Source organism: Petromyzon marinus, chromosome 41, assembly GCF_048934315.1.
Source record: "Petromyzon marinus isolate PM22_M1 ecotype Great Lakes invasive population chromosome 41, UKy_Petmar_22M1.pri1.0, whole genome shotgun sequence".
NCBI lineage: Eukaryota > Metazoa > Chordata > Hyperoartia > Petromyzontiformes > Petromyzontidae > Petromyzon > Petromyzon marinus.
This window is the reverse complement of record NC_133707.1, coordinates 7,765,590-7,780,302: the sequence shown is the minus strand read 5'-3', so window position 1 is coordinate 7,780,302 and position 14,713 is coordinate 7,765,590. Positions and strand designations below refer to the sequence as shown.

Genomic DNA, 14,713 nt, shown 5'->3' with positions numbered 1-14,713 from the left:
TGAACCGGTAGTGAGACTCGCCTAGATCAACTACGTCTTTAATGAGTACCTGATGTGGTGTTAAAACAATAGCATGAGGGAGACAATAATTTCCGGGCATGGTGTTGATCACAACACCCCGTCATGTACTTCGCCGGCCTTAATCATAGATGCTTACTAGCAGCGCTTGTCCCTATAGTCTATTCAGGCTAGACGGGGGATCTTTGTCTTTGTGTACATGTGTAAAGGTACCTGCTCCACAGATATGACAAGCCCTTGCCACATTAGCATTGGCTTGCGATGGTGCTCTGTTGATGTAAATGTAATGGCTCGGAGGTAGAGGTGCATTGGTCGGGTGTATTTGTATTGTGAGATGCGGTATCTTATTTGTATTATTATTACACGCTTTTATTTAACTAACTTTGCCTGTTGTTGTTGTTGTTGTTGTCGTATCCTCAAATCTTGTAACTCAATTTGAACCCACTTCCCAATGTGGTATCGACTGCAAACTTGGTATACTTATGTCTTACTGATGACAATACTATATTCTATCATTAAAAATAAAAAATATATATTTTTAAACATCTTTTTTTTATATATATGTTATGTTTCGGCTTGGGTCTAATTTTCCACGCTCAACTCACGTTGGCTGTAATTTCCCACGGCCCCCTTACGCTATGGCAAGCTTCGGGGCCACTTCCTCGAGTCGTGGAGTTCTGCCATTACTAGTACGGTACATTTCATTAAAGCGTGTTTTAAAAAATATATATATTTTTAAATATTTCCTATTTCTGCGGCATGACGCGGGTTTTTTTGAAACTCAGCGGCGGTAACCCGTGGGCACACTTTGGCCAACAAAACCCAACCTGCCGATGTAACGAGCTGCTGTGCACCCAATTCTAATGATGGGTGGACAAAGGCGATGTGTGTGGGCGGTGTATTTAAGCCGAGAGACTTGCCGAACCGGTAATCGATTTATGAAACTGTCGTTTTAACAACCCGATTCTGTATGTGTGTTGCACTTCTTTCGCACCGTACGTAGCCAACCGTGCTAATCGAAGGTGCGGGGGATCACAACTCCTCCAGCGAGAGCATTCTCGCCATACGCGAACGCCCATTTGTCGTCGCTCGAGAGGCGAACGAAATTACCTAGTGAAAAAAACACCCCTAGGAGGGCGTTCAGAGCCTCGGGCTTCATCCCATAACGTGTGATGGCACATCTGCAGCATCAGTTTGATGGAAGGGATAGGAGAAAGGGTGGTGGGGGTGGCGGAGAGAAAAAAAAGAGTCCATTGAAAACAAAGAGATGAGCCAACGGAGCGTTCCTCAGCGACTGATGTAAAGTCACGCTGTGATGTAACTACATAACAATTTACCTAGTTTTTGTAACAACAACCCGTTTGACCATACTTCACCATGCTTGTCGGTGTGGGTTGGTAAAGTTTGTGTGCAGGTTCACTCACCATTGATGTTAGCTGTGGCCAGGAATCAAACTCAGGTTGCCGAGTTCATAGAGTCATGTTCGATAGGGAAGCGAGAAATTGACGTAATTTCTACAAGGCATATGATCCACCACTAATTTGTCTGATTTCTTGTAGTGTATGCACGATGCACGTTGATTCCCGTCTGTGTAATGCCTTCACTATAGGCAGATGGGAGTGGGCATCGTTGGTTTGCTATCGGCTTTAAGTTTATATTCTTTTTTAAAAAAAGTATCCAAAAATGGGGTGAGTAAAAAAAAGTGTCTCATTTGATTTTGCAGCATTGAAAGCCGACAAGATGCCAGGTCGTGTGTGCCCCCTCCCCCCATCGGTTATGGGGGTGCTAACTCATAAAATGACTCTCAGATCTTAAAATCCGACGTCATAATTTGATTCAGCGTCATTAAAAAAATCTACAAATGCATACCTTTTATCGGGCTAGATTGGAAACCGTAATTATTTAACACATCCACACACCCTTTCCAATTTTGAAAAGGCACAACATTACATGTTCAACTCATTCATTTTAAAATGTAATATTTGGATTTGACACTCTTAAAATTGTCCAATTACAAATGATTCTAAATTGAAAACTAATTTCTTTAGAACTGCTTTTTGTGTTTAGTTCGTTATCCTTCTCCTGCATCCCAGTCGAGCACGGTGCGAAATAATTTCAACATACGTACATCATCAGCCTGGGTTAAAAAATATATGAACGTCAAAAGTTCTGCCCCCAAATTTTGTGGGGCTACAATATTTTAAATGAAGCTTTTTTCGTTATTTTTCTAGCTATACGCATGGACTCAACTCCACCCGGGCCAAATTCCAACTTTGTAGTTCGTCTGGAATATTATTAGCATTTACTGGAGTCACGCCCAGCCGGTTACATATATATTTCATATCTACTAATGTGTTTATGTTTCTGTGAGCATATAGATTCTTTAATATTTTATGATCCTCATAGTAGTCTGGATAACTGGTCATCCATCGTATCATTCCCCTGTGCATTGAATAGTCATTTGTCTGTGCCCCGTCTACAACAGTTTTTTTTATACAGTACAGTATCGTATATATACACAGCCTATATAGAAACTACTGATTCATTGGAAAGTGGCATTTTACTTCTGAAAAACGTACGATTATCGGAAAATGTCTGCACAAAATGTGTTTCTCCAACAGGCATGTCACGCATCATAAATATTAGTGAATTGCATTATTTTTGTCTTTGTTGCATTCAAATAGATTGATAATACTGTACCTCTTTGACAGTTATTATTCTCATTGATATAACCTTAAAAAAATAAATGCTAATCATGAAATGGAACCATAGTCTGTGGTTGAACACAATCAAGAGAGATCCTTTTAGCACAATTTTTGTGTTTCTCAAACGACCATTTACATTCACAAGAACACACAACTATAACTAATGGAATTGGCTGAACATCTCCATGTGCAGCACAACGGCCCCAAAAGAGCCTTGAGACTCAATGTAGCAGTCTTGAGTAACTGCAAGGCAAAGGCGTCAATATAAAAAAAAAGTGTCATCATCATTAGCCATGGGAAATTCACTGCTGGATGAACTCCTGCACGTAAACTGATATATCATTGCTCCATCTCCACGAATGGATTCCATCTTCGAATGGATAACAATCACCGGCCATCATCAAAACGATCAATAATGACTGCCATAGCGGACGTGATCAGGGGAAGATTGACCAAATATATTTTACGTGTTGGTATGTCTCATTTATGTTCGTTGTTTGGTGAAGGAAAAAAACTGAATTTCTGGAAAGCGATGCTGAGGTCGAAAGAAAAAAATGTTCATTGCCCGTGGCTCGCTGAACTGCTCACCCAGGCTGTGGTTCAAACTGGGTTTTCCTGTATATACAGTAACACCCCAGGTCGTGCATCTACCCATTAAGTGTCGCGATAAACGAGCACACATGTTTCCGAACAAAAAAACACACAACCTACGTATATATGTGTGTGTGTGCTTGCGTGTGCATCGTTTCCTGGGTGGTTGGGGACGAGAGGATGTATCAATTGTATAATTTGGGCAATGCGTTTTTGGAGACTGAACCTAAGGGGATGGATTGTAGACCGAAGGAGAGCAGCGTCACCGTGTGGTGAAAGGGATTAAACACACTCACAAGTATGCTAAGGCTATAGGGGTGGACCTTTGACTCACGCACGCACGTACACACGCACAGACATTCCCTTTCCAACAATGACATCTTTGCGCGCGCGTGTGTGTATATTGGAATGGTTGTTTTTACCCATTTCTACAAACTCACAAAACGTGGTTTCTTGAGCACGTTGCGTGGAGGAGCCGTGTGCCGAGTTACATAATGAACATCTTTCACTGCTGGATGAAGACATTACCCAAGCCGTATCGGTCATGGAGGTTGCTTTGATTGTTTCACCGGGTTGGTCAATGCGGTTTTCACTCACCACTGTTGGCTACGTACATTGCGAAAGAAGTTCAACATACCTACATGTTAGCCATGGCCAGGAATCGAACGCAAGAACCGGGTTTATAGAGGAATGAGCCAACGCACGGCTGCTTTGCTCTGTGCGATGAACCCAGTGACCCAGGGTTGATTCCTAACCATGACGGGTCCACACAACGCATCGATTAATTGAATATTGAATTTAAGTATAGGTGTTATTTAAAATAATATTTGCTGTATGTTATGGTTACTTGTGGCCCTTCCAGCTACTAGAGGCCGCTACATTTAGCACAGTTATATACAAACATAATCCATTCCTGAATTGTGACAATTCACTGAATTGCGATGGTGGTGAATTTGAATTCCCGAACCAACCATTAATGCTCATTTGCCATCCGGTATTTGAAGCTGGCCTGGGCCTTCCCTCAGTTAACTTGGCCTTAAATGGAGCACCTGGAGAGATAAAGGTGACCAAACATGCCCGGTCACCTTTATCAAGCGGGCACGGCGCATCAAGGAGTGGACCAACTACTCCCTGATGCGCCCCTGCCAACGCAGTGTCTGTGTGCTGTGCAGGCCTTAATTGTGTGACGAAGTGGAAAATGTGTTTCTCAGTGTGTTTCCATGGACATGTATGAAATCGGCAGTGAAAATTATTACAGGTCATAATTACCGCAATAACTTAGTTTTGCTGATTGAACACAATGCATACGTTTGTATACACAAATAAATAGACCAAGTGGGTATGTTAAAGGAAGCAAACATTACCGTTTTACTTCCTTCAGCAGATGCATTCTCTCTGGTGTTTCGTGGTTGGAATTGGGTTGAACATGACAATTCAAGTCTTATACTGGTAGGAACGAAGTTGTAAACTGAGTGTACCAGCCTGCAATAGATTAATGTATCCGTCCGTCCGTCCCCTTTCAATGCTTTAACGAAGTGAAATCTCGTGCTGTTGGGGTGTAAAATCAGCAATAGACAGCGCAGAGACTTGTCCTACCAACCCACCCTGCAGGGACCTGTTCAGCAAGGTTCGGAATTGTAATGTATGTATTTCATAGAAAATACACGTGCATAATTTTTTTTGCTGGCCATATCGATAACAACAATAAATAACCACACCACGCCATTAGGGCCGGCAACAGCCATGCTCTTAAAATTGCATCCAGCCAATTTAGATTCACACCAATTTGTTTTTGTACAAATGGGAGTGGGTTGGTGAGGGCGCTCGTGTGTGTGTGTGCGCTCGTGTGTGTTCGTGTGTGTGTGTCTGTCTGTGTGTGTGTGCTCGTGTGTGTGTGCTCGTGTGTGTTCGTGTGTGTGTCTGTCTGTGTGTTATGGGGAGCGATCGTGTAGTCGTTATCGCGCTGCACTATGAACCCGGCGACCCGGGTTCGATTCCCGCTCATGGCTAACACCAGCGACGATTATCGGAACCGGTACCTAGGCCTCCCCTAGGTAGACTCAGCCTCAAATGAGTACCCTGGTGCGGTGTGTAAACATCGCCACTGGGGAGACAAAGGCGGTCGGGCGTGGTGCTGGCCACCCACCCTCTCGTGTACCGTGCCGGCCTTCATAGGTGTTCGCTTACAGCACTTGCCCCAACAGTGTGTTAAGGCTATACGGGGATCTTTGTCTTTGTATGTGACTTTTCTGGGGAGCGGCGTCGAAGCGCACTACAAACCCGGTGGCCTGAGTTGGATTCCCGGCCACGGCTGACATTAGTGACATCTGAAACCGCACTCGAGGTCACCCCTTTAAATTGACTGGGCCTTAAATGAGAACCCGTTGCAATTCGTAAACATCAGCGGAGACGCAGGTGATCGGGTGTGGTACAGACCACACCACTCCTTGATGCTTGTTTAATAGGGGGCTCGCTAGCAGCATCTCTCTACAGGGGTGGGAGGAGGGGGGAGTCTTTGTGTGTGTGTGTGTTTGGGAGTGTGTGAGTGGTAGAGATATGTTGATGGCAGGGTGATTGCGTGATGGTGAGGTTGCGGAGACCAGTGTCTTCATAGGTGCTCACTAACAGCACGACACTTGCCCCAATCTCTATAGACTATATGATGGTGGGTAGGGGGGTGGTTAGGGTGTGTGAGCTTTGTCTTTGTGTGTGTATGTGGGTGGTGTGTTGTGTGGGTGATTGTGAGAAGCAATGTGGGGGGCGGTTCCTTCCCACCCCCACCCCCAGATTTGATTGACATGCTCGCCGGCCAATCCGATGGCACGGGTGGTACGAAGTGGGCGGTGCTTTTGCTAGCGACCGCCCCCATGAGTGTGCCCTGCCCCCTGCCTGCTCCGGGTAAAGTGCAAGATCGATCTGTCGAGAGGGAGTCGCTCTCTCTCGCCTCTCTCTCTCTCTCTGCTAAGCTCAATCGCCTTGCTCTCTCGTACGTACACACACACACACGTTCGAACTCACTTTTCCGGCGCGTGCTCCGTGCATTAGGCCGAAAGGTACAGCAAGCTTGGTGTCTTGGTTCCGCCAGCTATGCCCTGCACTTGATAGACGGCATGGTGAGTGTTGTCACTGTGGTGTGCGAGTACGTGCGAGAGCTTTTAGAGGCGAGGAGGATACAATGAGGAGAGGCTTGGTGGCGTGTGAGCGTGACTCCCTCCTCTCAGGTTGTTTACTTCTCCACAACAGAGGGGGCCCTGGCCGGTTTGTTTGACAGGTGGCATGCGACGTGCTGAGTTGTTGGTTCACCTGCCCGTGCTGAGTTGTCGACTAATGTGATGGTGGATTGGCGTTGTTCTGGACTGATTTGTTCGCCGTTCGATGATGTTCGTTGATATCTTTATCACTTTTCTGTTGTTAATAATCAGAGTAATTTAATACATTCATAATAAAGGTTTTTGGGTTAGATCGCGTTATTTATAAATGTGTCGTAACCCTCCACCACCCGACACGGCCAATCAGCAAAAAAGTGTCACGTTGACAAAAGACAAATAATTCACAACACACCGGTGGGCTAAAGTAGTGAATAATTTGTCTTTTGTCAACGTGACACTTTTTTTGCTGATTGGCCGTGTCGGGTGGTGGAGGGTTACGACACATTTATAAATAACGCGATCTAACCCAAAAACCTTTATTATGAATAATATTGGTCGCGAAAGCCTACGTGTTAAATTTAATACATGGTTGTTTTCCTTATTCTGCACTGCGTTGCCCCATGTGTTTTGGTGCTGGGTGAGGCTGGTGAATCGTCTGGGAATAACAGTAAGCTCGTTAGCTAATTAGGTTGATGGCTATGTGGCTGGCTGACAAGGCGGCGACTGAGTTAGTGGCTGGCTGGCTTGAGTTGAACAAAGCTGTCACGGCTATCTTCCTTTGCCGTCATTTCTATGAATGCTTCCATCGCTATCGCTCCCTACTCTGCATTCCTCCTTTACCCCCCCCCTTACTCTACCCCCCTTCCCTCCCGCCTCTCATTTTCCTGGTACCTCTGTTGTCTCAAAGTGGCCTAGCTATCGAGTGTGTAGGCGGTGCAACTGCGCTGGCTCAAATGAGCCAGAGAGATTTGGGGGGGGGGGAAGAATTGGATAGGGCCCCCCTTCCCCCCCCCCATATAACTTTCTTGCAACAGAGCCCATGCCAAACATTCTACACCACTGCTCCCCTGCCCCTTGCCCTCCTCTGCGTCCCACACATTCTCTCTTTCTCTATACAATCCTTCTCACATAACCTTAAATACAGAGAGGCCCTTCCTTAAAAGAGCTGAGCCAATGGCCAGTGTCTGTAGCATCGTTCACAGGTAGCGTTAGAATTGGTTTAAAGCAGCACCCACACATCTGCTCGTGGCCTGTGGATTTCCCATGGTTGGCAGTCCACTGATGCGTGTGGTCTATCGCAAAACCGTGATTTATATTTCGGTGAGAAAATGTTGGTAAACACGGAACGATGTCGCAGGGTGAGAGATAGCAGAGACTTAATAGTGAAGCTATAGTCGCGGGCTTAATTTATCTACGGATTATTCTCCGGGTCGCACGTGACGAGTAGCAGACGCAGTCATAGCGAGAGGTACACAAAATGTGGTGTGCCGGGTGCGCCAATATCTGCAGGGCGCCAATATCTGCAGGGCGCCAATATCTGCAGGTTGCCAACCAGAGAATCTCGGCTGAAAATACACCCCGAATTCAGTGTGCGTACGTGTGTGTAAATCTATACATACTGTACTGTAATCAAACTGTTGCTGCTTTAGTAGCAGTAACACACAGATATTGATAGAGAATATATCAATTTTGTCCACAGCATGGCAGTCTTCATCTGGAATAATGTAGCCTATAAGATATTTTAGCTCAAAGGGGTCTGCTATACTAGCTCAGAGCACACACATAATAGTGAATCTTTTAAAAAAAATATTTTGTATTACCACATAGGGTCAGTGGCCTGATTTTAAATGGCACCTATTGTTCTCGGCAGTAAGAATAACAGCTCAGGCCCCAGCCTCTGTCCAATTTCATCTGAGCTTCTCCCCATCACGTCACCTCAATTTACTCTCCCTGGCCCCTAAAATTCCGCCCATCATTCCCTGTTGTAAAAAAAAAACTTGTTCAAACTCTCTCTACACGTGCACGTTCTCACTATTTGAACAGAAGCATGACATTCAGTCGCTGTAAATTTCAAATTTGTTAGTGTTTCGTATTTACTGTACTCACCGTTCTGTCCTTTTGTACTCCTGCAAATGCGACGGAGCCCACGGCTTCTGCGGGACCCTCCTCCATTCTGCCGCTGCTCGGCCGACACCCCCAGAGACAGCGGAGGTCATTAGTGTCAGAGCTGACATTTTCAATATCCACTGCGCTCATGCCAACCTCATCCGGGGTCCTCGGTGCATGGTTTCATTATTAATGAATGCGTACGACGAAGCCATCGATTAGTCGATGAACGTCGATACCTAAGCTCGCGTTACACGCATTGGATCACACGCACAAGGGCCAATTGCGTTCGCACGACGTCCGCAAATCGCGTGACGATGTCGCGCATAGGATAATGGAGGAAAGAGAATGGACGAATGAGACAGGACAACCAATGAACAATGCTACCAATCGGTGTATGATGCATGAAATAGGTTCACGTGACCCCTTGCAACCACGAGTACAGACGTTCTCGACCCGTCGCTTGCACCTCTGTAGCCCTTTCAGCGAGGTGTGGGAGGCATAAGGCTGCGACATGGATACCGTGCAGGAGAATTATTGAATGTGCACAGGGAATCTTATTTGGTTCTTTCGGTAAAGTCACGTAGAATGAGAATAAAATAATAAATAAAAATAATAAAATAAACCGCGCTGTCCTCCAGACAGTCTCGTCCCTTCACCTGATGAAGGCCGTTTGTGTTGTGGCCGAAACGTCGTGAGAATATTATTGTGTTATTTTATTTTATCAATTTATTATTTTATTCTCATTCTACGTGACTTTACCGAAAGAACCAAAGAAGATGAATCCTTGCAGTCACGAAAGCTTTAAATCGAAATTTAACTGCACAGGGAATGTCGGCGAAATGCTGTGCCAACAAAACATTGCTCATATGTAGCAAATGAACACTACAACAAGCAAATGCCGTATGAGCACCCTGCTGGACATGCGTTTCCCCTGTGTATTGTGGCCTTTGTGTAACAGGGTTTGGTAAATTTGGTGGGATGGGTCCTGGGTACGAGAGGTCTTAATTGGGGGACACCAGTGCATGAGTGGCTACAATATTTACCGCAGAAATCCTGATATCACATTGAGATCTTGATGCTCAGCAATTCATCAAACCACCTCGGAGGAGAAGTGTTGCGAATAGTTATACCTCTTAAGAGATCATGTGCAAACGTGCATCAGAAATAATAAATAAAGGCAGTAATGTTATACAGTTTAAGACAAAATCGAAAATAGTTGATGTTTGGGGGGAGAGATTGACGATAAACCCCCATACATACGACTTGAAGTTCGGTTTAAGTCAGATCTCCAATGTAAATGAACCCACCCCGACACTGATAGGACCTGATAACTTGTAAGTTGTATCTAAAAATGTTGTAAGACGGGCTTTACCCACGTTTTATTAACCTTGGTGTCACACTCCAAGAAAGGAGAATGACTTGGTTTACTAATGATGGGTACTGTACATTGCTAAGTTTTTTGTGCGACAATTAATGCAACGTAGAACTTTAAGTTGAAGCCTGCCCTATGAGTAAAACCAAACTCTGGACCATGATATCCGGAAACCCATATTCAACTAAGATTTTTCCACATTTCCTAAGTATGAGCTTAGACTAGACATATTTCACTTCCATAGTCCCTCTCGAACATCTCCAGAATTTACATCATTCACTCGGTTAATTCAACGTCAGAATGTATAATATGCTACAGTAACTTAGTGAAAAGGTTAATCGGCGTTACTGAACGTTGATGAACTTTGTTTCTTAAATGCAATGTCAATAGCCGTATCAGTTGCGCAGGACAGAGCCCTGGGAATGACGTAAGCCAACTCGGCGACATCAAGTCCCCTTGAAGCAGGATTTTTGTTTTCAAGAGCCCCCTTCCCTATGCTGCCCTTTGCATGGCCCTTGAGCTCATTGGCAAGGCACCCTCAAACTTTTCTCCAACTACAAACCCAGCGATGCTCAGGGTGAGAACTTGCCCCTTGCGTTTCCCATCCTCCATCCTGACGCCCCTGTGACTTGTTTTCCAGCCCGTCCCTATTCCTGCCCAAGACACCACTTTATATCCGCATCCTGCCCTGGGTGGCTGAGTGGTTGGTGCTCTTGTGACACTTGAGTCGGTTTGATTGGCGTCAATGGCTCAGTTGGTTTGGTCACCAAATAATGTTTTCACTGGAAAATTAGCACTGCAGGTGTGCTAAATACTGAGCATTAAATACCAGGCATGGGTTGATTTACCTACCGTTCAATGCAATCAGTTGTTATAATTCAGCCATTAATTGATTCAAGAATTGATGGGGTTTTTGTCTAGCTGGTACCTTCTCGTTTGTATTCTCTCTTTCACGTTCCATCTTGTTTGTTCCGTCGTATTCATTAAATGTAAGTAATGGTAAAATTGGCATTTTAATGTCACATCTAGGCTAATGGAGGAAACACAAAACTGCACAAACGATGCAGAGAAGACAAGAAACAATACAAATGAGTTTGTAAAAACTAGACGAGAAATTTATTCTAAAATCAAATCCGGATGTCAATTTGTGACAGACGAATTGCTGGCGTAGTGTGGGTGTGTGGGGTGTATGATTAGTTACATGGCTAATGCACTATGAGTGTGCCAGGCTGCAGCGGCTGCTTTGCGAAAGGGATGAACACTTTCATTGGACTGTAATTTTGTTAAGTAAAGGACATTGCATAGTTTAGTAAGAGTAAACATCTCTCGTGTATAATACATAGGAGTCAAAGAGGGGGGGGGCAGTTCCAGTAATTTAAACCGAATCGTATTTCATTGAAAACATGACACCGTTGTTTTCTTAGTGTACAACACAATCTGATCTTATAACAGCATCAAAATACTAACTAGAACTGCAGTTTACAAACACGGATGTTTTTTTACTGTTGCCTAAAGATAGGTTATCGGGGAAGTTGATGCTATGCCTCATCAAGCCAGATTAGTGTCAACTCTGCGCTGTTATCAGTTTTGGCATTCCTACTTGCTACGGCGTTTGCAAGGTTCTAATGTTTGTTGTTGTCATAAACATTATCCAGCAATTAGTGAATATGAAGCACTTATCCTCCAGATTGACTGGGAGGGCGTTTACCCTTGAGCAGAAACATGCCCCCCCCCCCCCCCTGTTCAGTTCAACCACCATGGCATACGCATGCCAACGAAAGAAAAACATCGTAATCCATATGACGGCTTGCCTCGTTTACGAGCGAATTGTAAATCTCCGCTATACGGATATATTCATTTTTTAAGTGCAGTAAATTTCGGAGGGATTGTTCATTTTATTGCAGTCGTAATGGTCATGATTTGTAGGTCTTCCTGCAAGCGTGCCCCTTATCTCTAACAGTATCCACCCCTACTTGTTCAGGCTGTTGTGTTGTTCACATAAATCAATCCATTACTCCGAACGTCCTTTATTTATCAAGGTGAGTGCCCATCGAGATTCGTTATCTCTCTCATACGGAATGCTTATGGATGACAGTGATGTCAATAGAATTATTATGTCATGACGATTAAAATGATAAGCTGATGGCAATGATTCATGCTGATATCGTCACTGTTGTGATAAATTATGTGCCGAATGATGTTCCGTTTTAGTTATAATAGTGGTTTACTCATGTATCACGTCAAAGCGTATTTAATGATGCTATAATAATTATCCCCTCTTAATAGTTAAGTTTTACATTCGAGTGTGTTGTAGCGCCTCTAGTGGCTGCAGGGGTCATATGAACATTTGACAACGTACATAAAAACAACACATTCGTTAATAACAATGCCTTCAGAAATAGTATACAATAGCGACGTTTCGGGCAATAGCTCTTCTTTACCGCGCATAGAGAAGCCAGAGAGGTAGATTCTGAAACTTTTTATACACGGCAGTGTTAACAAATGTATGAGTTTTTTTGTGTGCTTGTGCATCGACTGCCAACGCAGTATCAGCATCAAACAATGTTAGCCATTGGGGGCATCAAACTAAGTCCATCCTTCCCATATATATCATTTTCGAAGTATATTACAAAATAATTGCGTAAAAAATTACTTAATTTGAAAGTACAAAAATGTTTTATGCAATATTAGAGTAATTATTTAAATTATTTTAGTTTGCCATTTCAATGCAACTAAGAACCCAATTTGAAATAAATCCACTCCCCACTGCCACTCGTGATGAATAAGGAAATGAACAAATAAAGGTTGAAATCGTAATGTACGGTATTAGAGCGACACAGAAAGGCTTTGGGCATGACTAGACATGTGCTGGGAGATTAATTAGTGACACCTACCTAGTAAACACGGAACGTTGGGCCTACGGTTCCTGCTACATGCGAAAGGTGGACCAACGTTGTGCCAAGGGTTCCAGCCACATTCGAACGTTCGCCCAACGTTGCATATTTAGTGGGTAGAGGGCCTCCTCCGCTTATGCTGAGGACGCAAGGCATTTTCATAATCTGTGCCGCACTGTCGAGTTAAACTCATTATTTGGTGATGCTGTTTTACGAAGAAGGGCCATTGCCTAAAACGTCGCCAATTATATAGTTTTTCTTTTGAAGGCCACAGTGTTATTGACGAATGTGCTGAGTGTTTTTGTACTGAAAGATAGCACCCTACTTCTATTTGCGTACTGTGTGGGAACGTGATTGTGATTAGCGACACGGCGTTGAAATTGGGTGCCAGAATTTGAGAGAGAGAGAGAGCGCGTGGCTTCATTGCGGCGAATAATACTATTGTAGCGTCATTATTACTGTATTTGTATGAATATTGTAGCTCGACTGCGCAGACCAGTTGGCATGACGACCAACCATGTGCCACTGCGATGGAGAGGTTGTTGGAGGGAACATCTCACTGGGGACCCCATCTGTTTGCCACTGGGAATAAAAAAAAGAGGATTTAAATAAAAAAAATAAGTAAATAATAACAAAATTATTATTACTGTATGCAACCGCAAACAAAAAAGGGAAGGCACAACTAACTTGCCTTAGGCCGCATTGTAAACGCGTCGTCACATTGTCACATTAGCCATCGTTTAGGGAGGCTGGGCGGGGGGCAGCCGTGCACCAAAAAAAACGCCGCTCCCCAAATGTTGAATCCGTTCGAAAATTGTCATTTTTGTTGTTTTAGTTCATTGCTCCCGTGACGGGACATTGAGCACTGCGCGTGGCTACTAGACCGAGTGTCCGGTGTGAGCGTGACAGTGTATTTGGTTAACGCACGGCGCTAACCAATGGGCCCCATTCACGACCAATAATAATAATAACGGTGGGGAATATTTTGAACGGGTCGTGGACCACCCTCCTCCGGCTAGGTCGACAGTAACTGGTGCAGTGTGTAAAACGTAAGCACTGTGGAGACAAAGGCGGCCGGGCGTGGTGTTGGCCACCCACCCACCCAACCACCAACCTCGTGTGCCCGTGGCTGCTCACTGATGGCACTATGCCGCAACAGACTGCTAAAGGCTATACCGGGAATCTTTATCTTTGGTTTTGTCGCAAACACCACAAATGCGGCCGCGTGCGAGTGTTGTCTGGCCGCACCACTATCGCCTCAACAACAACAACAACAACAATCGCGATTTTCCATTAAGTGTGCGTTGACGTCACCACGACGCTTGTGCCAGGCCATGTGCACCTTGAGGCCACGTGAAGTGTGTCGAACGCCCGCTGGCAGGGGGTCACGGGGCAGACCCAGGTGCCACGGGTCGACTGACTATCGCCTCACGTACCATGCTAGCCTCAATGTTGTAATTAATATGTAGAAGCCCTTTGCCAATCCACGGATCGTTTGGGGGGGGGGGGAGGTTATTTGGCCATACTTCACCACACTGGTAAGGGGCCATCATCCATTGAGTAGGAACGCAAAAATCTGTCAAAACTTGACCCCAACCCTCTTCCCTGTAGGCAGGCGGACTTTTTACACCCCCCCCCCCCCCCGAATCCTATAGAACGGCCGATATTTAATCCACGCAGAAACGGTAAAGGACGGATACTATTAACGTGTTTAAGCAAACAGCCCACCGCCGGACTACCTAACTCATTTGAAGGCCAATGTAGACAAATTATTATCGAGGCTTCACCCCCCCCCCCCCCCCCGTTTCCTATGCGTATCATTGTCAATAGACCCCCCCCCCATACGTACGTACTAAATGGATGGCCCCTAAGTGT

The 14,713-nt window shown here is 44.8% G+C and overlaps 1 protein-coding gene across 50 annotated transcripts in view; it reads left to right on the top strand.

The window, feature by feature from the left end:
• Positions 1–6,169: 6,169 nt before the first annotated feature.
• LOC116951038 (uncharacterized) overlaps positions 6,170–14,713 on the top strand; it is a 137,265-nt gene continuing 128,721 nt past the window's right edge. For 25 of the 50 annotated variants that reach the window (XM_076073307.1, XM_076073296.1, XM_076073306.1 and 22 more), the window contains exon 1: positions 6,171–6,427. In XM_076073307.1, coding sequence (XP_075929422.1) covers positions 6,182–6,427 — 246 coding nt within the window. In that variant the 5' untranslated portion in view covers positions 6,171–6,181. Of the gene's footprint in view, positions 6,428–14,713 lie in introns of all 50 variants that reach the window. The other 25 variants (XM_076073328.1, XM_076073321.1, XM_076073319.1 and 22 more) reach the window with 8 other exon arrangements.